Source organism: Paramormyrops kingsleyae, chromosome 9, assembly GCF_048594095.1.
Source record: "Paramormyrops kingsleyae isolate MSU_618 chromosome 9, PKINGS_0.4, whole genome shotgun sequence".
NCBI classification, from domain to species: Eukaryota; Metazoa; Chordata; class Actinopteri; order Osteoglossiformes; family Mormyridae; genus Paramormyrops; species Paramormyrops kingsleyae.
Window position 1 is genome coordinate 10898208 of NC_132805.1, and position 25494 is coordinate 10923701.

At 46.8% G+C, this 25494-nt stretch overlaps 2 protein-coding genes across 6 annotated transcripts; one reads left to right on the forward strand and one right to left on the reverse strand.

The window, feature by feature from the left end:
- Positions 1-703: 703 nt before the first annotated feature.
- On the reverse strand, positions 704-7031 carry LOC111841717 (zinc finger CW-type PWWP domain protein 2 homolog). Of its 5 annotated transcripts, none has more exons than XM_023807688.1 (6): positions 6988-7031; positions 4771-5071; positions 3378-3540; positions 2817-2936; positions 1461-1592; positions 704-954 (listed from the first exon to the last, which is right to left on the reverse strand). In XM_023807688.1, the coding sequence occupies exons 2-6, from the start codon at positions 5034-5036 to the stop codon at positions 859-861; spliced, it is 777 nt and encodes a 258-aa protein (XP_023663456.1). In that variant the 5' UTR covers positions 5037-5071; positions 6988-7031; the 3' UTR covers positions 704-858. The 5 variants fall into 5 exon arrangements, with proteins under 5 accessions (XP_023663456.1, XP_023663453.1, XP_072572001.1 ...); XM_023807685.1 differs by having other exon boundaries at positions 1461-1607; XM_072715900.1 differs by lacking the exons at positions 704-954; positions 1461-1592; positions 6988-7031 and adding exons at positions 1642-2122; positions 6654-6838.
- Positions 7032-7093: 62 nt separating this feature from the next.
- azi2 (5-azacytidine induced 2) lies at positions 7094-24005 on the forward strand. Its single transcript, XM_072716315.1, has 8 exons — positions 7094-7256; positions 10249-10472; positions 11485-11601; positions 12528-12627; positions 12711-12832; positions 14444-14505; positions 18994-19109; positions 21847-24005. The coding sequence occupies exons 2-8, from the start codon at positions 10257-10259 to the stop codon at positions 22191-22193; spliced, it is 1080 nt and encodes a 359-aa protein (XP_072572416.1). The 5' UTR covers positions 7094-7256; positions 10249-10256; the 3' UTR covers positions 22194-24005.
- Positions 24006-25494: the final 1489 nt, after the last annotated feature.

Here is a 25494-nt window from a genome sequence, read left to right on the forward strand (position 1 = left end):
TAAAGCAGCCCGGTCTTGCTGTGCGAACACATATTTTTGCACAGTATTTCTACAACATTTTATATCTGACTTGCTACGCTATACTGGACTTAATACAATCACTTCAATCTATATTCCACAAAGACCTTTACAATATGCATTTATATTTCTGAAAGCACCATGCAATTGCTGATAATGGAATAAAATGTCTGAGACTGTGCAATAATAAGAATGTAAGGTAAATCGGTGTACCGTCACGTCGGCGCTCGGGGACGGTCCTTCCGTGGCCAGGCATGAAGAATGCTTCAGCGAATCGCGTTTCGGGCCCCACGAGCCACCGGGCATCCCCGAAGTTCAGACCCGGTCGGCGGCGTCGGCGGTGCGCATGCGCCGAACACAACCGATTCCGGGCTCCGGGAGCACGTGCAACGTGAACGGTGCCTAAAACCTTGTAATTACCTTGTAATTTTATTATTCGGAAGGAATGTCTTCCTCAGAGTAAAACGCACACTCCTTCCCGTCAGCTTCCAACAGATTAACTGACAGATGTTCAAAATGACTTTAAAACTACACAATTCTCCTGAATTTTTCGTTAAATTGATTCCCGTACTTACGTTCCCTTACATGTATTTTTAAAATGTACATCAATGCATATAATGAAACACTTCTGCCAACAATCACAGCACAATTTTTAATGATTCTTCTTGGAACTGTACATAGCGAGTAGACCAAAAGCATTTTTTCCCATAAATACTATTAAAAAGAAATTGAAGGACAACACATTTCTTGCGGGTTATCCGATAGGCTAAACTGAGGTTAAAATCTCTTAATCAAACAATTCAACTATTGTAAAATGCCAGAAGTTGTAAAATGGTTGGTTCATTCCGCCGAATGCTGAGTCTGCCCTGGGTCTCTCGGAATGCCTTGCGAGTGTACTAAGCGGGTAAGGGGAGCTGACGGGGCCACAGACCTCACCTGTAAAAGTGTCACCTTTATTGCAGGTGCAGAGCATGTGTGCATACTGAATGCATTCAGTTTGGATCAGGTACACTGCAAAGGATCCGTGGTATTACTGTACAGCTCAGCACTGGGAGCAGCCTGGCTAATGTTAGCGCTAGGCTACATTGGCCTTCTGTGAGTGTGTAGATGCCTTTGTTGGGGGAGGGGGTGGGGATTAGGAGTACTATATTTCAGCATCCAGGCCCATGGTCTTGTGTTGGATAACAAACCTGATTGTGATTACTGCAGGAGCAACCCCACCTCCCCAGAAGGAGCATTCCCTAGGATTTTAATCCCCCATTTCTGGGAAACAAACATACATATATAGAAAAGTTAAACAAAGGTAAAAAAAAAGTTTTAATCCCCTGCCAAGGCGTACATAAAAATCTACTGTGTTTCCCTCCGAGTAAGGAGGAGCCAATCAGAGAGCTGCGCCCGGTGCCGCCCGTTCAGCAGCACATGGCTGCCCTGTCTCCCCTCACCTGGCGGCCCGGATGGCACGCTGTGCCCACAGCATCCTCCATGTGTGTCCAGCTTTTAAAAACGAAGCCGCCAATGATGATCGTTTCTGCCTGCGGTTCCGACTGCATGCATGCCGTCGCGGAGGACCGCGCCTTTAATGCGTGATTCTAATGAAAAACAAGCTGCTGTCCTGGTCATCAGACTGCTCTGCATATATATATATATATACACACACACACCGACATACAAAGCTCTGGAAAAAATTATGAGACCACAGCAAAATTTTCAGTTTCACTCATTTCTCAGTTTATGAGTATGTGCCTCTGTAAAATACACATTTTTTTGCAAACTCCAACCTGGCTCTTCCCTGCTTCTCATTAATGAAGGGCTTCTTCCTTGCTTTATGGGTCTTCAGTCCTGCTTCTAGAAGCCTGATACAGACTGTCCTAGCAGTGCACTTCACACCACTTAATGTTTCCCATTGTTTTTGAAGGTCACTTGATGTCATCCTCCAATTTATGAGGCACTGCCGGATAAGTTGACGGTCATCTCTGGCAATAGAAAGTTGCTTCTGCCCTCTGGCTGGCTGTTTTTTGGTCATTGCCAGTGTCTCCTGCTTCACCTTGTTCTGCTGTCTTAGAAAATCTGAGCCTGGAAGCAACCTGCTGCTCAGTCTAGTCTTCTGCCAGCAGAACCAGGATTAAACCAGGATTTAAAAATGCAGATTTTTAAAATATATAGTGGTCTCTTAATTTTTTCCTATGTGTGTGTGTAAGTAACATATTAACATATAAAAAATATGGCATGTGATGAAAATAAGGATAAAGCAGTTTAAGCTTGATATCTTCCTGTCAGTGTTCACTAGGTTACATTGGAAACTTACACTCACAGGTTGAAAATAATCACTGAAATAGCACACGATTACCACAGCACATGGTCTAAGAGGACACATTCTAACACACACACTCTGTGTCACTAAGGCAGATTCGAGTAACTTAAAAACGAGGTCAAAATAGCAAGTTTATCAGTAACCTCTGAACATCCACATGAGGCAACATGTTAATTGGTTATGTCACATGACCATTCTGGATGGCTAGGGTTTTTTGCATTATGAATACCATCAGTCAACTAGTAATTAATCTTAAATGCTAATCCATATGCCATATAGAGATGAGAGAAACATTTTCTGTATTTTTCAAACTGAAATTACACTCTCGAGTGTGCATTTAGGTTTGGATTAGCTTTTCATTTTAAATATTAATGGAGGCACGTAGAGACTGAATTACCAATAAAAACACATCAAAACAAATCTGTTTTTTAAAATCAAAGTGATACATGAAGTAGCCTGCGCCTGAGGTCACTGGAGGTCTACTCACGTTTGTCGGTCTGAAGTGACACATCTGAAGTCTAACCTCACAGGGCACGTCCTTCATCTGGACAGCCTCCTCCATAGCAATCACATAAGAGCGCTTCAGGGAGCCCCTCATGGCTCTGGGCTGCACACCAAGACATTCATGCTTATTTTCACCAATCACAGTACTTACAACCCCCTTTAAAACAATGGGATCGTTCCCTCTTACACTTACTTATCGGGTTTTAATATTACCGCTCGACCAAAGGAGCATCAGTACTGTTATTACCGGTCTAATACCAAGATTAAAAATAATAATAAACACACTCAGTCAGTGGAATGTTATCTTCAATTTGAAGTCAGATTGGTTTTTGTCCAGCGGAAGAAAAAGTTTTGGTATGAAAGTTTAAAAAGAATTAAATGTAATAAAGCCAAACTGGCCTCGCCCATTCCTCCCAGTCCAACCAGATTTGTTCTGATTACAGACAGTGGAAGCTGTACACTTTCCCAACCTGAGGCCATTGAACATTTAACGCTGTTGCCCTGGAAAGCTGCGTGATTCTTTCCTGCTGAAAGTTAAGCTCACATTGGCACAGGGTGCGTGATACAGCTCCGTGCTTTTTGGCGAGGCCCAGAACCGGGTGCGCGGACTTCCCAAGAACTCCACGTGATACTTCTGCATGCCGCCATCACCGCCGAGCTTCACGCATTCCCCCGATTCCGGGTCGGGGCTCAGAACGGCCGGCCACCTGACACACAGGAGAGCTGGCCATCAACCACTTGACAGTACTGATAACATAACAGGGATGCAGGCTAACCGCCATGGAGTGTAAGGAGAAAGCTCCACTTCTGTCTTAAACCTTCTTTCCTATGCAGTTGCTGTAAAACAATCTTTCATCTCAATTAATACATACCGTCATTTGATAACCCTCGCTAAAACAATGTCTGCCAAAGTTGTTTTCTTACAGCATTTGTAAACAGTCCCCTTTTGCACATTGCTTAATAAATGTAAACGTGAAAGGAAGGCAGATTTTTCTTCAGGCATCTGCGGGGACACTGTACCAGTGCCAGACCTTGGCGCTGAACTGCCGCTGTAACGGCATGCGTTGCAGCTACTGAAGAAATGCGTCAGAATGAACACGCTGGATGCAGTGTCGCACAGCTTCATTTACACCAAGGTAAGTAGCTACGCCACACTAGGGCAGCGGAGTTTGGATAAACAGCCACAGCAAAGCAACAACAGAACTTATACAAGGAGATAATTACATTTTAAAGAAGATTTATAAGCATTTTAAAGAAGCTTTTTGAAGTTATACCCTCATACCTCTAGCACGGATCTTCTAAACTGAACCCAGGATTCAACATTCAGTCCATTCATATGGATTAACGTCTGTTTATTTACATGAAAGTAGCCCAGCCTTTTGTTCATGATTGGAGAATCATGGGAATTCCTGTATGTATTAACACCATTGCTATGCTGGCTGACCGTTGTTTCCATGTGCCTTTAAAGCTTTAAAAGACAGTTACATGTAAAAACCTTGTGATAACAGGGTCATGAAATATCACTGCCTGCAGGTGGTAAATTTATCTATGTAATATGCTATCAATGACCTTACTATAAAAAAATCTGTAAGCGGTAATGAGCCAGAGGGTTTATAGATTAAATGATCCCTGTTAGATAAGCGTATTTCAGGTACGCTTCATTAACTTCAGGATAGAGGGGCTCCTGAGCACTGATCCAGGATCAGCTTCATGCCTTCTTATTGTAACAGCTGGTATTATGAGCAAAACTATAAAAGGTCTCACTCTCATTCTTCAAAGAGCCCAGTTTTTAAGAGCCTAAGTTATACATTTCCTCTATGCTTTTATTAAGTCCTTGCACCATGTTTAAAGGATATGCTGTCACCAGTGCTTCTGTTGACACGACTGTGCTTTTTAAAGAGCTTCCCGACCTTGGCCTCTCGCTAAGGCTGTCTTACCATGGCCACCTGCCTGCTTTCACCATCAGCAAGGTCCCGACGGGAAGCTGGCAGCGCCTCCCCCTCAGCTCCTGGGAGACGGAGCGGTGACAGAACGGCTCCGGGTTGGTTCGACCGCTCCACAGCTGATCCGGATCGAATGTGCAGCCATCTCTCACAGACTGCTGCCTCCTTTTGAGGCCTGCCTCAGAGTCATGCTTCACCAAGGCCCTGTCCACGTAAAATGGAACCTCCTCCTGCTGCTCGCTCTGACTCTGGGACTCCATTCCCTCTGGGCGAAAGGAGGCTGCCACTAGCTGGCCTAAGACATGCAGAATTTATCAGCGAATATTTACTCTCTTTAATAGGTATTATCCATGGCACGACAACACGGTCAGGTGACCCAGTTAACGGATGAGAAATTCTTATTTCTGAACATGAAGAAAAGTATCTACTACCAATTTGTATAATGATGACCTGTTTCAACAGCTATTAACCAGGCAATACACTGCCTTTGTTTTTGCTTAATTTTCATAGCATTTTCGAAGGACTGTTTTAGGCTCCTTTATGCCCATAAATATTAAAAGTGAATTAAGCTTTTTTTTTTTTTGCTTATAAAGTACATTACCTCAGTACCTATAATAATTATTGTATTCTTTTACCTGAAATCCATCCATCTTCTGTACCTGGTTATCCAGTACAGGACACATACACTTACACAATATGGGCACTTCAGATACACAAATTCACATACTTTTGGTATGCGAGAGGAAACCCACAGAAATTGTACGAGGGGTGGGAATCAAACCCATAATGCTGGTTGTGAGCTGGCACTGTACTACTCACAGAGCCACCAGGTTATGTACATCCATCCATCTTCTCACCATTTAAACCAGGCAGCATCATATGGGGGGCTGGAGCTTTACTTTGGAAGGATTCCATTCCCTCACAGGGCACATACACACACAGATGTCAGTTAACCTACTATGTGTTCCTCAATCCCGTTCTCAGGGACTCATAGTCGGTCCATGTTGCTCCCTCCGAGCTCCCTGCCAGACAGTCCGCATTTTTGCACCAGGCTGGGAGGGAGCAAAAACGTGGACTGACTGTGGGTCCGCATGGACCAGATTGGAAAACATGGGCCTACTATATGTCATTGGCATTGTGTATGCGGGTTTTCGCAGCAACTCCCTAATTAGGTCACTAATTAGAGGACTCATTGGCTGAAGAGTCCTCACACCTGGGTTTGAACAGCTGACCTACAGGTTATCCCAAAAACCTGCATACACGCCGGCCCTTTGCGGATAAGATTGGCCACCCCTGAGCTAGAGGAAACCCACCAGGCAAGGGGAAAACAAGCATGCTCCACACAAACGCAGACAGCAGCGCTACTCACTGCCACCATGACACCAATATATGTACATGTAGAGCCAAAATAATACAGTGGCAATACAAAATATTTACACTGAGTTTTGGCAAGTAGCAAATGAACATCACACTGAAACCACATAATGTATCAACAATGGTAAGACGAGTTTCAGTGGTTTCAGCCTCCAAAGAGAGAAACATAGAGACCTTTAGTTATATGTATAACACAGTGTAAACATTAATATTGTTCTTTTGATATTTTTTGCAACTAACTATATTAACTCTAACCAAAGAACGTGCTATTTTGAAGTGATAACCTGGAGTAACATTTACAAGTTATTTTAGTTATTTAATTTTAAAAGACGTGAAAATTATATAGTAGGAAAGATCATGTAACTAAATACATTATATTTCATTACAGTCTCAGGTTTTTGCGTTAAACATTCACGAGAAGAAAAATTAGACAGCTGCCCAGAGTCATTTCTGAAATAATGCCTTTTAAGCTAAGATCATTAATCATGCCACGGCGTTATTACCGAATGGCACGGTGTCTTAAAGCGTAACACTTTTGCCTCACGACTCTGTTAAGTTTAAACGTTCACCCTGTCGCGCGGGTTTTCTTATTCGGTTTCTTCACCCAGTCCAAAGACTTGCTGCGAGGTTAATCAGTGTCTCAAACAGTGTGACTGTGTGGTTGCGTGTACAGTATGTGCCAGGCGACAGACTGGCATCCCATATAGGGTGTACCTCAGCCTTGTGCCACAACTGCCGCGGAAAGGCTCGGGGCTAGCACGCGATCATGACTAGGACATGCGGTTACAAGGTGAATGACACAAAGAAATACATATGTTAAAAATAAATACTGAGTACCTAAAGCCGCTGGGTGATTTGACTCACTATCGGTTTAGTCGTATCACGTGACTATTACGTCACTTCCGCATGTTAGTCCCGGCCGGATGAGCCGTTTCCGGTCCCGTGCCTCATCTTCAGTGTTTTTTAGACCGATGGTGGTCGGAAGCGATCGAGTCGAGGGGGGATCGCATTTTTATAGTCTTATTATGAAAACGTGACCTGTCCCGATGTTATTTCCCTATTTCTAATAACTTCCTTTTTTAGAAAAGTTGTATTTTCAGCGACTGGTAAGTGGCTAGCTGGCTGAGTAACCAAAAGTGTCAAAGTTGACAAACTAGACAGCCAGGAAGTCAAACGGAATCATTTATACAGATTCAAATGGTTGGATCTGTTGTTATGTATGAGATATACAGCCGATTTTGTTGCATTTCTCAAATAAGGATATGCCGTGTCATTCCACGGTCAGTCCGTGATCATTCCTATTTTAGTTGTCATCTGAAGTTCTTTGATGGGCATACTGGCGGACCAGCTATTTTCTGTCTTTTTTTGTTTGGGGTTATTCTGCCAGCTGATTTCACATCACGTTATTAAGGCTGTCGTTTGGTGTGGGTGGGTGTGTGTGTGTGTGTGTGTGTGCGCGCGCTATATATATATATATAATAATAATAATAATAATGGTGTTTCTTTGTTTGCGTCTACTCCAGTACCCGGTTTGTGCACTTTACCTTTCGTTTTCGTCTTAGAGTTGACCGGCTAGCTAGCAACTTCCAGGTCAGGAAAGGGCTCAGAGAGCACCGTGTCATGCATGGCTAGTGGGTCATTGTCACAGGATGACTTGAAAAGGTACCTGTGTGATCCCTTTGCATGCATCGTGACTCCTGGTCTTTGGAGTGAAATGCTGCTGGTTGTGGTGGAGCTACTATATAGCTCAAACTCCGGTAAAGCGCTGTACATCTATATAATGTATATCACACACCAGCCAGCTGATCGCACGGCTGGAAAGGGTTGTAAAGCCACAAAACATGCGCTGTTACGCCCTTGAGTGCAGTAAATGTGCTGCATATGGATCAAGCAAACTGTCAGTGTGAAAGGATATCGGATCTGGCACGCTGACACTGCTGATCGTGCTGGAGGACCCATCTAAAGGTTCAAAGTTCCAGTTTATACCATTTATCGTCTAAACCCATGTATGCCTTAAGGGTTTTGATTAAGCGTATCTAGCAATACAATACTTTTAATAAGTATTCGTTGTGCTTTTTGTTTATAGAACCTACCACGTTTATAGACAGGGAAAATGAACTGTTAGTGTCTCTCAAATGTTGTTATAGTTTATTTCTAAATGGTTGCCATAGGCTACTGTTTAAAGTATATTTTAAAATGTATTGAAATATCAAGGCTTTTGTTTGCAGCCAACCTTTCTGAGAGAAGAAGGGCCACTATTCGCAGATAATTTGGAATTATTGCTGAATAATTCATGTAAATTGAATTGAATATATATGTATATATGGTATTTGGTTTTATGGGTGACAATGTTGAAATGCCAATCAGCTGAGACAATAGCCAAACAAAATTATGTAATTTAAATGAATGGTAATTTTGTCTTCTGCAGGTGGGGCACTGGTGACTGGAATGAAACTCTCAGGAGCTTTGATGTGCCTCTTTCAGTTCAGTTCTTAGTGCCATTGATTTGAAAGCCAGTTAAGCTACAGGGAAAAGTAAAGGATGTTTTTCCCATAATAGAGCTAATGGGTATTTCCTCCCTGGTAATGTCTTAACTACTTTGAAAACAAAGATGTAACTTAATGAAGTGTTTACTGGAACTTACGGTACTTTGGTATAATGGCACCTATTGTATTCTACATAGTGTGATTTTTCCACTGAACTTTACTTTAAGCAAGAAATTAACAGTTTAAAAACAGTCTGTCAGATGTCCAGAAATATGTAACACAAAACAAGATCCAGGGACTTTGCTTGACTTTCATCGCCTGTTTGATGGTGAAAAATACAGTCCTTACTGTAGCCCACAAGGAAGGTGAAAGTCAGTGCTATTGTAAGGTAAAGGTGCATTGAAATTAATTCCAGAGCTAGTTTAGGTGCCAGCTGTCAGGCAGATATTACAAATCACACACTGATGGAATTCTAAAACTGTAATGGAAGATGAATGACAGATGAGTCTGACTATTATTCCTGATGATGATTGGTCGAATGCTTTCGCAGGGTAGGGCGTGCCCTTATTGTAGTGCTTTTTTATTGGGGGAGAAGTTCTTTGGCTGTGGGGGGGCAAAATGAAAAGCCATGCCAGTGCATGCTGGGAAATGGCTCTACCCCAGAAGCCCATCGATCCGACAGGCTTCAAGGACTTTCCTGGAAGGTCTGGTCATGCCTCCACGTGGTGGTGATGGAGGATTTGCGGGATGGAAAACAGCTTCTCGTGAAAAGTTTGGGGTGGGGTGGGGAGGGTCACAGAGATCCCCATGAAACTTATGGAGTGCTGTGCAGTCAGCCTGTGCATTTCCTGGGGGGTGGTTTATTTTGTCAAGTGCATCGGTTTGCAAATAGGTACTGCTGCATTCCCAGAGGCTCTCTATAAACGATATTAATTCCATGCAGGAGGACGGGAGCCATTGGCCAGAGAATCTAGGCCCTTCCCAAATTCACTCTGGCCTTTCAGTTGCCCCAGTGTCACCAAAGTGGAATATAGACCTTGCGTCTCTCCCAAACTGCCGTCTGCGCAGTTTTAGACAGCCGAGCAGTTTTTCTGTTGCCCATCTGATGTCGCAGTGCGCAGCCACGTCTGCGAGGTGCAGCATGTCTGCGGGGCTTGTCTCTCACCCCCCCCAAGGCTGAGTCAGAGTTGCCCATCAGCTGTATTAATCCTGAAAAAAATAACTCGCATTTTGATCTAACATCTCACAAGTTTTCCAAAGAGTTATGCAGTTTGGAACTTATACCAGTACCAGTAGACTACTCTGAGTGCGTCAGGGTCTCATTTCTTAGCCCTGAGGTCTAATACCTGCTGTTCTGGGCTTTGATCCTCCTCCCTGTGTGCGTGTATATGTGTGCATGTGTGTGTGCATTTTCTTCCCTTGTATTGCCGACTGTGTGTCTTGCATCCAGGGTATTCCACATGCGCTACACTTCCTGGCATTGAGCTCTGGTTCTCCGTGACTCTGTACTGGATGTGTGTTTATGAGCAAATTCAGGAAAATAACCAAGAAATATGGTTTCCTGGTTGCATGGTCGACCTTTGACCTTTGACTTTTGACCTTCGTCCCCCAGGGCTGGCCATGGATCCGGCAACCATGGAAGACGATATCTGCATCCTGAAGCACGAGACGGCATGCCCGCCAATAGAGAGCCCAGTGTCGGGGTGCCCCGGGGACGAGTCACTGGCCTCGCACTTCGCCCTGGTCACCGCCTACGAGGACATCAAGACCCGGCTGAGGGACGCGGAACAGGAGAACGCGTTACTGCGGAGGCGCGTCAGACAGCTGGAGGACAAGGTGCTGAGCGCCCACATCTGCAGGAATGTTCCGGGGCTAGCCTTCACTGCTCGCATGTCCTGTCCATCATGCTTGGTGACATGTTTCTCTGCTTTTATGAAAGCATTGCTGTACAGTGTTCATAAGAATTCACCAAGGCCTGTCATTGGTAACCAATTATTTAAAATTGACAACAATTCCAGTTTGCTTTGAATTATCTTTGCTGCCCCGTGTACTCAGTGTAAATGTTTCTACAAACTGGCTCTTCCCTGTGTTGTGATGCTCTCTTATTTCTCTTTAGAAATATGTGATGCTGCCAGGAATTTAAGCTCAAAATACATATTACAAATCATGCCTTAATGATAATGAAGTATGTACCCTCTTGTAACGAGACACAAATGAACATTACACAGTCTGAACTGTTCCCATATTTAATGTCACTGCTGTCGAGGCTCCATTTTCCGAGGAGTTTCCAGCTCGGAGCAACACGGGTTTTGTTCAGCTCACAAAACATCCAGTTTCATCTGTGTTATGGACGTTTCCTATCAGTAACCTCTCTGAGAGCTCGGAAGTGCCATTTTCATGTTTTCTTTGCTGATTTTTGGCATCCACATCAAATTAAAACGCATATTTAAAATAAATTTACCTTTTACTTTGACGACATCTGACAGTCTTCACACAAGGCACGCTACAGATCCTCCCGATTCTAATTTTCACTTAATTCTTTTGTTTTACACTCAAGTTGGTGCTTTTCCTTTTTTTTCCTGTATTTAAAAACAATCTGGTGACAAAACAGAAATTGAAATTGCAACAAAACAGTCTTTGAGTTATATAAGCACTACGTCCGGATCAGGACTGAAGAAGTCGACCATTAAATCTGCAACCCATAAAACTGAGGGTGTGCTGCATATGGATTCCTTGTTTTAAAAGCTTTGAAAGCTCTTTAATAGGCTGCAGTTTTTTATGACGTTTGCGCCTCTGACTCTTACTGAGAAAACGTCACCCCCATGTGTCCTACTTTGTTACTGCACAGCTGTACAAACCAGAGGAGGCCGCTACAGATGGTCAGCGGTACGTCAACAAGGCCTACAGCGCATATCGGGGCATCTACATCCAGAAGAAGGACCTGCAGATGGAGCTCAACAAGCTGGTATGATGTTACCGGGGGGGGGGGGGGGGGTATGGCTTGGAATATACGGCTTGCGGGGTCTCGCTTAGTGGCACGGCAGCATTACACTTCTGGGGACTCTTTGAATATTTTTGGGGCATTTTGCTAGTTCATGCAGTCGCATGGTGTCATCCACAAGCAAAATGGCTATTTATATTGCTGCCAGTCTTGGAAGGCAGGCCTGTTGCGTTTCCATCCATGCAGCTCTCGTTTGTTTGTCACGGGTAGGTCTCGGGCGGGCAGTACACGCACAGCGGAGGCAGCATTCAAACCCCCGACCCTGGAGCTATCAGTCACCAGTGCTGGCCGCTTAGCCGCCATGCACCCTCCTCCTCACTATCCCTAATTTTCAAATTTCCATTCGGCGATTTGTGCTTGTGATACACTAATTTCAACCCTTAACTGAAGGGGGTCCTATAGACCCCTATTATTCAAATCACGGTCCTCGAGGTCCGATCCCTGCTGGTTTTCCAGCCTTCCTTTACCCGTGAGCCAGGTGTGAAGCCTCTGACCAATCAGAATCAGTAATTATTAAAGTAACTGCCTGGGAGAACTGAAAACAAGGCCTGGATTTGGAATCGAGGTCCAGATTTGAAGATTCTGCCATAGATCTTCTGCCCATAGCCTTTGAAGGGAGGGGGCAGGAGACCCTGACACAAAGACCAGACCCGGCTGTGCGTCGAGGCTTAAAAAGCGGGGCGCCCCCTCCCCCAGCCATTTCTGAGCAGAGCGTCTTCGTCGTGCTCCAGTGCGTGTCTCTGTCTTCAGCAGGACGCCGGCCTCCTCAGCTTTTATGTCCTCCCCAGTCTGAATGCGTGTCCTCTCTGAGCCATTCCCCCCTATGTCTTGGTTGGAGGGAGATGCTGAAACTAACATGTAAGCCCCCCCCCCCCACACACACACTTCAGAAACAGGAGAAGAGTGAGTCAGAGAGGCTCCTGACGGATCAACTGCAGGCCCGGGAGCTGGAGCTGCTGCAGCTCAGGACGGAGATGGAGACCAGTCAAGGTGCGACCTGTGTGTGTGTATGTGAGTTTATGTATGTGCTGACCACCAGACTAATGGCAGTGTATTTGCCCGGTCTCCTTCAGTGATGCGGAGTCTGAGTGCTTCCCACATGGGCACGGTGAACAGCGAGCTGCAGATCCAGACCCTGCAGCAGGAACTGGAGAGGCTGAGACTGCAGTGTCAGAACCTCCAGGAGAAATGCCAGGTGGGACCTCTGCCTGTCTCTCTCTCTGTCTCTGTCACTCTGTCTCTGTCACTCTGTCTGTGTCACTCTGTCTGTGTCACTCTGTCTGTGTCACTCTGTCTCTGTCACTCTGTCTCTGTCACTCTGTCTCTGTCTATGTCTGTGTCTATATCACTCTGTCTGTGTCTATGTCACTCTGTCTGTGTCTGTCTGTCTGTGTCTCTGTATCTTTGTGAGTCTGTGTGTGTGCGCATGTGTGTGCGTGAATGTATGTCCGCAATGTGGTAAAACCTGTTATTTTTCAGGTCCCCACAAAATGAACCAAATGCCAAAAGTCTGTTATTGTTTTTGGTTACTTATGGTTAAAGTTATGGCTGGGTAAGGATGAAGATTGTCATTGTTAGGATTAAGGTTTTTCTCATAGAAATAAATGGATTACAGTGTTTCCTCTAGGATTTTTTTCCTCCCAAAGGGGTTTTGTTGTACCTGGGTAGTGTGCATACTTGGTTCATTTGAGAACAAGTAATATTAGGTAATTCTCTCACATCACAAATATTTGATCACCCAACCAGTAAACACTGCAGATGCTACCTCTGCCATTGCATACTGCAAAAGCAGAAAACATTTCTCTCCCTCCGTAGCTAAAGTAACATTACCTGACCATCTTCCTCATGTTAGGCATCTTTCTCTTCTTGGGGAAGAAGAACAAACTCATCTGAAAATGCAGTCAGGAATATTTTATTACGTAGCTTGTATAAACATCGTTGGCAATTATTTTACTGACGTTTATTGAAGTAATGTTACGGGTATTCTGATTCACCGAGTTCGCTAATGTTAACGTTAGGTTAGCTAGACCATAATTTCATGATACATTAAGAATAATAATTAGTTGGCCATGAACATAAATAGAGAATTACGTCACATTGCGAATGTTCTTTTAAACCGTAAAATCTATCTAACTTAACGTTGGCCAGTTAAATCGACCTTTCTTTTACTTCTCTCCTGTCAGCCTTTTTCTCTCATTTCTCTCCTCCTGTCGGGTGCATGGATCATAGATATCTGACTGAATACATGCATATGTGTCGTCACGTGTCTCCACTCCCTGTATCTTTCATTTCAGATTGATGCCTTTTGCAGACTCGTGTAATTGCAATTTCATGTCATTTCATAAAATTCTGAAGCAGCAGCGGCAATAAATGAATATAGCAGAAACACTGGAATATATATGTGTGTGTGTGTGTGTGTGTGTGTGTGTATGTGTGTGTGTGTGTGCTCGCGCGCGCGCATGCATGTACACTCAAGTTGAGGTGCAGGAGAAGTGTATACATTGCACTGTTAGGACCTGTTATTTTGACATTGTGGGGACCATTTTTGAGGTCCCCACAAAGATATGTGAATGCAGTCAGAAAACTTAAAATGCTAGATGTCTTGTATTTTGTTTGGTTACTTATGGTTAAGGTTAGGGCTGGGTAGAGGTTAAGGTTGTTATTGTTAGGGTTAGGGTTATGCCCATAGAAGCGAATGGAGAATGCATACAAAAATATAGATACCTAATCTGTGTGTGTGCACATGTGTGAGACCCTTACAGTCTGCCTGCCTTTATCATCCTTGTTCTTCTTCATTGCTGTTCAGGAGCTTCCTGAAATGCCAAGCAGGGGTGCCAAGCAGAACCAGGAAGTGGAGTCTCCAACTGGGTATGTCCTGAGCCCTGTCTGTCTGCGCTGGGTATGTCCTGAGCCCTGTCTGTCTGCGCTGGGTATGTCCTGAGCCCTGTCTGTCTGCTTTGGGTATGTCCTGAGCCCTGTCTGACTGCGCTGGGTATGTCCTGAGCCCTGTCTGTCTGCGCTGGGTATGTCCTGAGCCCTGTCTGTCTGCGCTGGGTATGTCCTGAGCCATGTCTGTCTGCGCTGGGTATGTCCTGAGCCCTGTCTTTCTGCGCTGGGTATGTCCTGAACCCTGTCTGTCTGCGCTGGGTATGTCCTGAGCTTTGTCTTTCTGCGCTGGGTATGTCCTGAGCCCTGTCTGTCTGCGCTGGGTATGTCCTGAGCCCTTTCTGTCTGCTCTGGGTATGTCCTGAGCCCTTTCTGTCTGCGCTGGGTATGTCCTGAGCCCTGTCTGTCTGCGCTGGGTATGTCCTGAGCCCTGTGTGTTTTTGAATTTTTATATGTCTTGAGGCATGTCTGTGTACACTGGGTGGGTCCTGAGCCCTGTCTTTCTGCGCTGGGTGTGTCCTGAGCCCTGTCTTTCTGCGCTGGGTGTGTCCTGAGCCCTGTCTGTCTGCGCTGGGTATGTCCTGAGCCCTTTCTGTCTGCTCTGGGTATGTCCTGAGCCCTTTCTGTCTGCGCTGGGTATGTCCTGAGCCCTGTCTGTCTGCGCTGGGTATGTCCTGAGCCCTGTGTGTTTTTGAATTTTTATATGTCTTGAGGCATGTCTGTGTACACTGGGTGTGTCCTGAGCCCTGTCTTTCTGCGCTGGGTGTGTCCTGAGCCCTGTCTTTCTGCGCTGGGTGTGTCCTGAGCCCTGTCTTTCTGCGCTGGGTGTGTCCTGAGCCCTGTCTTTCTGCGCTGGGTGTGTCCTGAACCCTGTCTGTCTGCGCTGGGTGTGTCCTGAGCCCTGTCTGTCTGCGCTGGGTATGTCCTGAGCCCTGTCTGTCTGCGCTGGGTATGTCCTGAACCCTGTCTGTCTGCGCTGGGTATGTCCTGAGCCCTGTCTGTCTGCGCTGGGTATGTCCTGAGCCCTGTCTGTCTGCGCTGGGTATGTCCTGAGCCCTGTCTGTCTGCGCTGGGTATGTCCTGAGCCCTGTCTGACTGCGCTGGGTATGTCCTGAGCCCTGTCTGACTGCGCTGGGTATGTCCTGTGCTCTGTCTTTCTGCGCTGGGTATGTCCTGAGCCCTGTCTGACTGCACTGGGTTGGCTATATACCAACCAAGGGGAAACCGCAAACATAAGATGCAGATCTAGTGAGTCTGGGCCACACTGCAGGGAATGAGATACCAATAGCATCCAGTCTTGCCAACTTTAATTATGCATTAAACTTGTAAAAATACTAACATTCCAAATATTGAAATTGATCTTCAGTTACATAGACCTGTGTGTATATAGGAATTTATTTGCATGGATTAATGAGTTACAGGCTATTTATTGGTCAGAATCAGCAAAACTTCCTAGCCGCACGTTTGATCACAGCGTTTCGTAACCTTACAAGCATCTTAACGGTCCTTGGTGGTCCAGAACCAGCACTTTGTAAAGACTTTTTTTCTAGTCCCTTCCATGGCCTTTTCTGGGCCGCTGTAAGCCTGGGCCCTCTCTCCTATGAAACGTGTCCCATACCAACGTGCAAACGGATCACTCTGTGAATTTTATCACACCAACACTCCAATTATCCTCCTGTCAGAGGCTTTTCACTTGATAATGCACACCCAATTAACACCTCTCCCAAGGCCTAATAGTGGGGATAATTGTCCTGCTTCCCCCATCGAGTGCATGTGCTGAAGGCGAGAGGAAAATCATGTTTGGCATGTAATGATGCCTGCTGGCCACTAGGGGCCAGTCAATTACTTCTCTTTCATTGGCCTTCTCTAGCAATGATGGATCTTCTGTGTCTGTGGGTATTAACTGATGCGTAACACAATATTGTAACTTTATCTTACACCTTTTTGTCTAAGTCTTGTATGGGAACTGAGGGTCATTCATTTCAATATGAGCAGTTAGATGCAAATTTGTAACCTTTTGACCTGAAGCTTGTCTCTGATTCAGTGGACACATAGTTTCACTAATTTCAAGCACTCTGCATGTTAGCTGTTACTTCTGCCACAAGGGGGCACCAAGACATTAACGAAATGAGATTTGTAAAACCACATCCTTCAGCCATGATACATGTGAACCATCTGACATCAGCAGCTCGATTTGGGTGAGCGAAAGAGTTTCTAATTTCGTTAAAAGCATCTTTGAATTCCAGGTGATTTTTGTTATCGTTCCTGAACAGCCACTCCCTCCATGATTTCTAAATCATTGAAGGTGGAAATGGACTGCACCAGTCTTGGGTCTTCTGTAATACGAAAGCGATTCTGGGAGATGCTGCTGGTGGTTACTATCTGCAGAAACACCCCCCTCCCCCCCACGCCCATCAGCCCTTGGGCCACCCCGCCTGTTTTCCTTTGAATTTGCCCTTTACTGTTCGGAAGTCTCCTTCCAGTCAGTGCTAAGTAAGGGTGTAACATGCTTGGTTGTTGTTGCGCGTGCACTTTGCAGGAACTTGCACCAAGGCCTGAGTAACTGTGACTTTCAGAAGCTCCTGAGGGGGGGGGGGGCTTCCCCTGGATTTTTCGTCGTGTCATACACACATGCAGGGGATGGTTTCAGGTAAAGGAATCGCGCTGCTCTCCTAAGAAAAAAGCAGTGTGTGGCTCAAGATAGCTATTCTTGTTGCTGTGGTACCCCTGTTCTTCCAATAGAAGGCGCTGTTTCCCACACTGGACTGTCACACATAAAGCGGTTCATCTGAATACCACTTGCTCCTTTACTAATACATTTGTACATATTTTGCACAGGACGGCCGGTGGTCGCAGGTTTTAATTTGTCCATGGTTTTGTTCGTGCGCATGATTATTGGTGTGGGTCCCCTTTCTGCCTTTGGGAGAGACCAAAGTAATCCTGCGAATACACAGGTTCTCTGGCATCCTGTCCGTACTGCGCACAGCTGTGTCAAAGGCCCCAGTTTATTGTACAACCCTCATTAGCGAAGATGCCCCTTTAAGACCCTATAGCCCTCCTTCATGAGTGGTGGCCCTGGAATTCCGAAACCATAAAATGTGCCAAAACTGACCGGCGTCGTGTTCCTGTGCCATGTGTGGAGTTTACAGCTACAGCGTGATTAGCTTCACAACAAACTTTTACTGCGTGGAGTTCATCCTTCCACACGGGTCGCTTACGCCTCATGAGCTCAGTGGGATAACAGGGCCTCGGAGGCAGAGAAGTGAGGTTCTGAAATGACTGATGTATTAGTGCCTCGTTCAGTTACTCATCCTCTGTTGGGTAGCGGCTAAAGAGCCGTAGCGAAGCAGCAGTCCTGTCTTCGGTGAATGAGGCGGTGATGTTACGTGAGTTGAAGGCAGCAACCTGCCCTCAGCTGGTCTCTGTCAGTCACCCCGCTGGTCTCTGTCCGTCACCTCGCTTGCCCAAGCCTCCTACCCTAAGGTCTTCGCCGGATCCCTAGGGCTTAAGCATGCACGAGGGTTTTGTCGGTTCTCTTGTTTGTCCGTCGGCCCGTTTGTTCATGAGGAGGCGCCGGCCTGCTGCTGTCGTGGTGACGCTCCCTCAGCTCTGCCTTGAGGATTCGCTGCCTCAAATTTGAAGGAGCGGCTGCTTCAGACCGTGATGAGCCTTTGGCGCCAGTGCAGCTCCCGCCTCAAGCGCTAGGATGTTACTAATTACCCGTCCACACAGAGATTGACACCATACCCGCGGTGTTAAAATCCAGATCCGCCCGAGATATTTTAAGAACATTCACTTAATTCACTTAAATTGTTTGACTACTGATGTCTTTCTGTCCGTCTAACACTTCTGGCCCATGGATTAGAATTCGAAGGAATCGTTCGGCAGGTCACGGCAAGTGCCGCAGCCCTTCCGAGTCGTCGTGGCAGTTGTGTGCCTTGACAACACCGGTTTTCACAATGCTCCGAAGGCCTCTGCCGCTAGTCGGCTAATCATGTATAGCCACTGATTGCCCAGTGGTGTACCAGCATTTCCCAGCATTTCCCAGGAACCTTGATTCATTGACTATGGCAATATAACCCTATAGGCAGCCGCCGATCATCCAAGGGCATCCCGCCATTTCCCAGGAACCTCACCTCATTAGCTTCTTGTGATGCGGAAGCATAATCTGTCTCCACTCCTCTATACTTCTGCTTCTTCATTCCTCAAGGAAGAATCTGTTCTGTTTGTGTCTCAACACAAGGTCTAGTTGACTTAATTTCATAGCTGAATTACCTTTTCCGCATTACTGTCACAGGGTTAATGCAACATCGTTCTATTCTTCTTTTCTAAACTTAGTGGGAATGATTATCATGGTATGGAACATGGCTGGATTGATGGGTCTCTTTTTTTTGTTTTTTACACATTTGCGTCTTTGTGTGGGGGCTTGATGGTTAAGAGCAGGTTGCGTATCCTGGTTTCTCCTGGCAGGGGTGGCACGCTGCTGCAGACGTACGCTGATCTGCGCGGCGCAATGTCCCGCCTGCGCGTGGAGACCAGAGCACAGTCCGAGGCGCTGAGGAGGCTGAAGGACTCCAGCCGGCGAGGTGAGATGTCACTGGCCAGGTGCATTGTGGGAAGGCGTCCACCTCACCATCCATCTTCCTGCTGTTGCCCTCACCCCCCCCACCCCGGAATGTCTTTGTATCTGTACACCCGGTCAGGCTTGGAACGTCTCGTCTTTTAGGTTGACCAGTCTTAGCACCCCCATTCACCCACACGCATGTACAGAAATATAATCATGCACGCACGTGTGTGCACACAAACATAATCAAGCGCACACGCATGTACACATGTATACACTAACAATTGCACACCTGCATGTATGCAGTCTCCCATGTGTGCTATAATCACATACACGCGTGTATACAAAGTCATGCTCACACAAGTGCGCGCATAATCACGCGCACACACGTGTACATATACATAATCACATACACACATGCATGTAAACCTACATAATCACACACATGCGTGTACACAAACATAATCACGCATAGAAGCACACGTAAATCAGCATCTTTGACGTCCACTAAGTGGTCTGCGACCTTGACAGTTCTGACAGTGGCTCCCATATTTCAGTCCTTTAAATGTGTATTTTTTTTGCCTTTTTCCCCTCTGTCTTTATGTGACTTGTGGCTTCAGTTTGGTGGTGAATTAAGTTTTTATTATCGTTTTTTGTTGTCGTTTTTTGTGCCCTGCAGTTCCCCTTCGCTGAGGAAGCGCTGTCGAGTTCCCCTTTCTCTCTGATCACCACAAAACCTCCTTCCTCTTTCCCCCCCCCGCCCCTGGTCACCCAATCGGACCCCCCCCCACCCCCCCCTTAAAGTTGGGCAGCGGCCGTGCGCATGAAACGGCCCCTGTTACAAAACGGCTGTTAAACAGTAAAGGTGTGAAGGGGGGTCTAAAGTAGAGACAGTAATTAGGGGTGCTGGCGCGTGTCCGACTGGCCCTTTTGCAGTGTTTATAGACCACCTCAGCAGTGCTGGTGGCCACGGTAAAGTCTCTCTTATTTTTCTTGATTTATATATTTTCTTATTTATTTTTAGTGGCGGGAGAGATGATTAGAACATTCCGGATAATGATTTTTTTTTTTCCTCCCTGCCATCGCCTCTCCTCCCGGGGGGAGACTGTGTTTTCATTCCCTCGGCGCAGCCGTCAAACGGAGGTGCAAATTAAAACAACGGGAAAAAAAAGAGAGGCAAATATCACGCACATGCAAATTTAAATAAATCATACGAGCCGCATCAGCCCCCGGCTTCTCCTGACCCCGAGATCCGCAGACGCCGGGATCCGTGGCTCCGTCGTGCCCGGTCCTATCTGCACATTGATTTGCATTAAGGCGGCGGTCCTCAGCCCCCCCCAAAGTCACGGGAGATGGGGGCAGCCTGTCGAACCCGGCGCACTCTCACGTTCAGTGTTGGTGTGAAATAGTGATGATGGGGGGGGCAGAATGGAGAAAATGGTTAATCACCCAGATCGAGATACTTCCCCATTTAGCTGCTGAGTTAATGCGGTCACATTAACTGCGGATGCATCAATGTGCATTTGAATACATTCTGTTCAAACTGTACGTTTCTGCATTTATGGATTAGCTGCTGCATATTTCATTTCTCCCTAGTTAGTATTTCAGGATTACATTTTTTCTGGCCACCTGCCATTTGCCAGCATCATTAACATTTTTAGGTAATAGATGTAATCACCGCCGACCGAGGCTAATGTCACAAGGCGATCAGGTGACGGGTTCTCACTCGGGCAATTTCAGGACTGAATCCCACACAGATTCCGGCTGTCGCTGACCTTTCAGGCATGCGATTGGCTAACCCCACCCCCCCTCCCCCCACGCCAGCGAGCCGCACGTCACCTTCGGGGGGACGGGCCACGGAAGTAACATAGGTGGCCACTTCAGCGCTCCTCCGAAGGAGGCCAATTAAATTCCCATGCTTTTGGGACGCTTCCATCTGTGTGCAGCGCTTTCCTACGCTGCCACCTAAGGCTGCCTCGCCTCTCAGCCTGGCTCTGCCGCCTCTCCAACACCAACAGCGGCAGCGGTTACAAACAGGAAGGTTATCGAATGATTTCAGACCATTTAATTGCTAATACACAAAAATAACATTTTTCAGTTTAGCAGTATAAACGCCAAAAAATGGGGGTTGGTAATTCTTACAGCTATGTGTCGTTTTCGAGTCTTGTGGATATGCCACAGAAACACACACACGCACAGATTAAGAATCTATATCTTTATGGGGACTCTCCATTGATTTCTATGTGCAAAACCCTAATCCCAACAATGACAACCTTAAGCCCTACCCAGTCCCAACCTTAACCGTAAGTAACCAACCAAAATACAAGACTTTTGGCATTTTTATTATTTTTTATTTTTAAAAAACGGAGGTTATCCTTGTGTGGACCAAAACTGTTCCCACCATGTAAAAAGTTACAGGTTTTTATCACATTGAGGACAAATAAGGTCCCCACAATGTAATAATTACAAAAACACAAATAGAGACACACTAAACTAAGTGCTTGATCCTTTTCAGTCGCTCTCATGATTGTTAACCCACAACATTAGTTACATCTTGTTGCATTTTCTTTAACTGATTTAAAGAATTTCTAAGATTTTTTAAAAACCTTTGGCCTAACATATGCTCACACCAAGTATGAATCAGTGCAAAATATGTTGAAAGTTACACCCTTATCAAATTAATTTTCCACTCTGCTTCCACTTGTGTCTCTGTCTCTCATTGTGTTTTATGACTCTGTCTTGTGTATCTCTCTTCACAGCCTCCTCCAGTATCCCTGTACAGTGTCTGGATGACGTGGAGAGGAACAAGCAAATGCCACGCCCCCCAAGTGCCCCCCCAGTGCCCTCCAGTGCCGGCAGACCTTGCCCCCCCACGGGGCCCCCGCCGGTGGGGGGGGCTAACGAGTACACCTGGAAAGGAGTCTTCAGCTCCACCCCACCTGTTCCGGGCCCACCCCCGCAGTCCTCTGATTCCCTGGACATCAGCTCCTGGTCCTTCCCCACACCCCCTAAGCCCAGCGACGCCCTTTTCTGGGAGAACCCCTCGACCCCCCCTGCCGATATGGCACATGGGAGCCCTGGCACCGAGTGGCTCCGGCCCTATTGAGGGGCTGCACCCCCCCCCCAGGAGACCGCCTGCCCTGCTTCTCACTCCATGGCTGATCTCCCCCCCCCCCCTGGTTCACCACCAGTGGGCGCTGGTTGTGGGTCACTATTTTACGGATCAGCAGGTCTCCTTTGGCAGGATTGCGTTTCCCGACCACTATGCAGCCCTGGCACAGTGAACTCCCGCCCAGGTCGGGCATGGGGCCGCCTTCCACGTCGCTTCCGGCCGTCGTTTCAGCCTAAGTCACCCTTCCGGACTCAGCTGTGGAGGAAGACCATCCTTTTGTGAGGACGAGCCAGTAACATGAAGGATGAACCGGGCTATCAATGGCACAGGATGGAGTGCAGTTCAGACCAAATGCAAGGAAGCATGGGAAATTATTTACCCCCGTGAAGCAGGTGGTCAGCTCCTCTTCCCCATTCTGACGCTTTTGCTTCACTGGGTCTGCACCCCGCCCCCCATCACCCCTCCCACTCCCTCTCACGTCGAGGTATCGCGCATGATACAAAGATGGCTGACTGCACACTCCTGTTTTCCAACACACGTGCACGTGCATTTTGGTCACATGACCGCACCTTGGTCACGGTCTGCTCTCACGCCAAGTCTCGCCATCCAGGCCGCGTCCATTTGGGATGTGCAATACACTTCTCTGCTAATGCCCATCCTTGCCAGCTTTCGTTTCTTTGCCGGGCTGCCATTTCAGCATGGTCGTCATGTGACTGGTGGTGATTCACCACCGCGCTCTTTCATTGGCTGCCTGGATGCGCTATGTCCTTCACCTTCAGTGGTTTTGGTTCTTCAGCAGGAGAAGTGTGGCCTCTTACCATGTAGAATAAAGAGTGTGGCAAGAGATCTGATACCGAGTTTAACGTTTCAAATTCGGAATCGGCGGCCGTGTAAATAAAGTTGGACGTCAGCAACCGTCCCCTGCGAAGTTGGGATTCGGGCTGTGAATTGCCGGATCCTCCTGCAGGAACCAGGACAGACAAGCATTTTATCATTATTGTTTTTTTTTTTTTTTGCTGTTCGGTCTGACAAAGGTTCCAGGAATGGTTGCCCAGGGCCACCTCCACATTCAGCAGGGCTTTGAGGAGAACCATGAGTGCAAGTCCACACGAAGATTATGATGTAGATACGCAGCAGAGACCAGCAAGCAGAAGGCTGGTGCCTTTGTTTAGTGATGTGAGGATCTAGATCCATTCTTTATCTGGAATCTGTAGCATTGTGCTATAGAGAGGACCATTCATAGCTGTAATATTCATCCGCATCCTTACAATCACACTACTGAGCATCTCTATACCAAGTCCCCTTTGTCTTCATACTGTTTTATCTGCATCTTAGCCACAAAATCGTGTGTAGTGTAGCTACCTCTCGACCTCTGTGACAATGTGTCCTGTATTTATTTATTTTTCATTTGAGCCTATGAGAAAACAAACCACATTTCTGGAAACAGACCGCGTCACTAAAACAGAATGTGATGTGTACAAGCTTTGTCCAAACGTCCGTCCAATTTGTCGGTCGTAGCCCCTCCTCCTTTTCAAGGCCTTTGCTTATTCGCACGTCAGTGCCCACAGGTTTCTGCAAAGCGCTTTGTGAAATAATTCGTTCATGTTAAATTCTCCTGGTTCTGTTTTCAAGGTTTTGTTCCAAGATTCCTGTCATGGTTACGTTTTTTTTTTTTTTTTATTACAGCAAAAGTTTGAAAACCAAAAATGCAATGTACAGTATGTATTGATTATATTTTAAGATTACTCCAGATGGCAAATACTGTTTGTAAATAATGTTGAGATTAAAAGAAAACCGTGAAAACTGTGTCGATATCCTGTCATTCCTATACAGTTTGGAGTTCATCTGTCATTTCTGTTCCAGCATTAAGAGGATAAGAATGGTTGTGATGTGTGTCTGTCCATATAGGCTACAATTAGCTATACTTCAGCTACTGAGCAGTAAGGTACTTTTTTTAATGGCGTTTTTGAAGGTTAGGGCTCGGGCCTGGATCATATGAAACCCCGACTGCCTGTATGCTCGCTTTGGGGGGGGAGGGTGACCATGCCTTCAGTGGCTCCCCCATGGCACCGACCCAGCCCCCCCCCGCAGGGACAGAAAGCGTTTGGTGTCCCTGAAGCAGCTGTACAGGCAGTCGGGTGGCGTATGATCACGGCCAGGCCCTTAAACCAGCCTCCATAGCCATTAGCGGCGAAGCGGACCCCACCCCCAGTCGGTGTGCATCAGCAAGCTGTCTCCGCAGACTCCTTCAACGGGGAGCAGCATGCCGGGGTGGGGGGGGGGGGGTGTGTAAGAGGGAGAACTTTTGTTTTGGCCGCACGTCACCAAAGGAAAGGAGCCCCCCTCCCCCAGTTGAGGCAGGAGGCGTTTGGCGCACGGTGCCGGGGAGCCTGCGATGGTGACGCCGGCGTTTCCCCGCCCGTAACGCACGGCGGCGGCGACCACAGCTTTCCTCACAGCGGCGTTTGGCGGCTCCCTGCGCGGACGCCCGTGGGCGAGGCGGCTGGGCGTGGGCTGGCGTGCGGAGGGGCTGCACGCCGCCTCATTGTCTCGCGTCCCCTTTCTGACAGCAGCTGATACCCAGCATGTCAGCAGCCCCCCCCGGGAAGGGGGAGGGGGAGTCGGACCCCAAATCTGCCTGGCAGGTAGGGCCGCCCGCATCAAAGCCCACCTGTTTCAGGCTCATGGTTTGTTTCCACTTTAGTGGGGAATCCCACCCCCCCAAAGCTCCCCCACCTCTGGGGTGGGGTCATGGGCAGCACAGAGGATTGGTTCCTGGTTCTTAAAACTCATCCCAGTATTTTATGTCAGCGCATATATCAAAATATACGGTAATTATCCTCCCCATGCATATATATGTAGCCTTTTATTAAATGAAATCTACAAATTCTCCAAAGGCGTAAGATATGATGCAGTCATTCGCTCACAGCGCTCATGTCTGTGAGGAAAAAAAAACACTGCTTTTTCAAAACGTATGAAACGTAGCTGGAGGTCAACCTGGAGTTTAACGCTTATCTGTGATGCCCTTCAGGTGCCGAGCCGTACACTCTGCTTGGTGGAAGGCCGGCAGGAGGCTGGAGGCTTTGGATTCGGCTGTCGGAAGAGACGCTGCTGTGGGTCTAGTGAGAAAAGATCTACTGTGGGAGACCCGGGTGCAAAATAAGGCTCTAACCACGATACTAATTTTCTGTTACCAGTTAGTGTATTTTTCTTGGGCCTCTGGGCAAAGGCGTCTTCTTGGCACTGATTGGTGTGTGTATTTATAATAACGACGCTGTTTTTTTTTGAGGACTGT

What these genes read in the sequence shown, in the direction of transcription:
- LOC111841717 (XM_072715900.1), bottom strand. Translation starts at nt 5,036, where the DNA reads ATGGAGTCCCAGAGTCAGAGCGAGCAGCAGGAGGAGGTTCCATTTTAC. An exon ending in ATCACGCACCCTGTGCCAAT is followed by an intron (nt 2,937 to 3,377) that starts GTGAGCTTAACT and finishes CTTGGTGTGCAG; the next exon opens with CCCAGAGCCATGAGGGGCTC. An exon ending in GTCACTTCAGACCGACAAAC is followed by an intron (nt 2,123 to 2,816) that starts GTGAGTAGACCT and finishes TTCTGCTGGCAG; the next exon opens with AAGACTAGACTGAGCAGCAG.
- azi2 (XM_072716315.1), top strand. Translation starts at nt 10,257, where the DNA reads ATGGATCCGGCAACCATGGAAGACGATATCTGCATCCTGAAGCACGAG. An exon ending in AGATGGAGCTCAACAAGCTG is followed by an intron (nt 11,602 to 12,527) that starts GTATGATGTTAC and finishes CACACACTTCAG; the next exon opens with AAACAGGAGAAGAGTGAGTC. An exon ending in GGAGATGGAGACCAGTCAAG is followed by an intron (nt 12,628 to 12,710) that starts GTGCGACCTGTG and finishes GGTCTCCTTCAG; the next exon opens with TGATGCGGAGTCTGAGTGCT.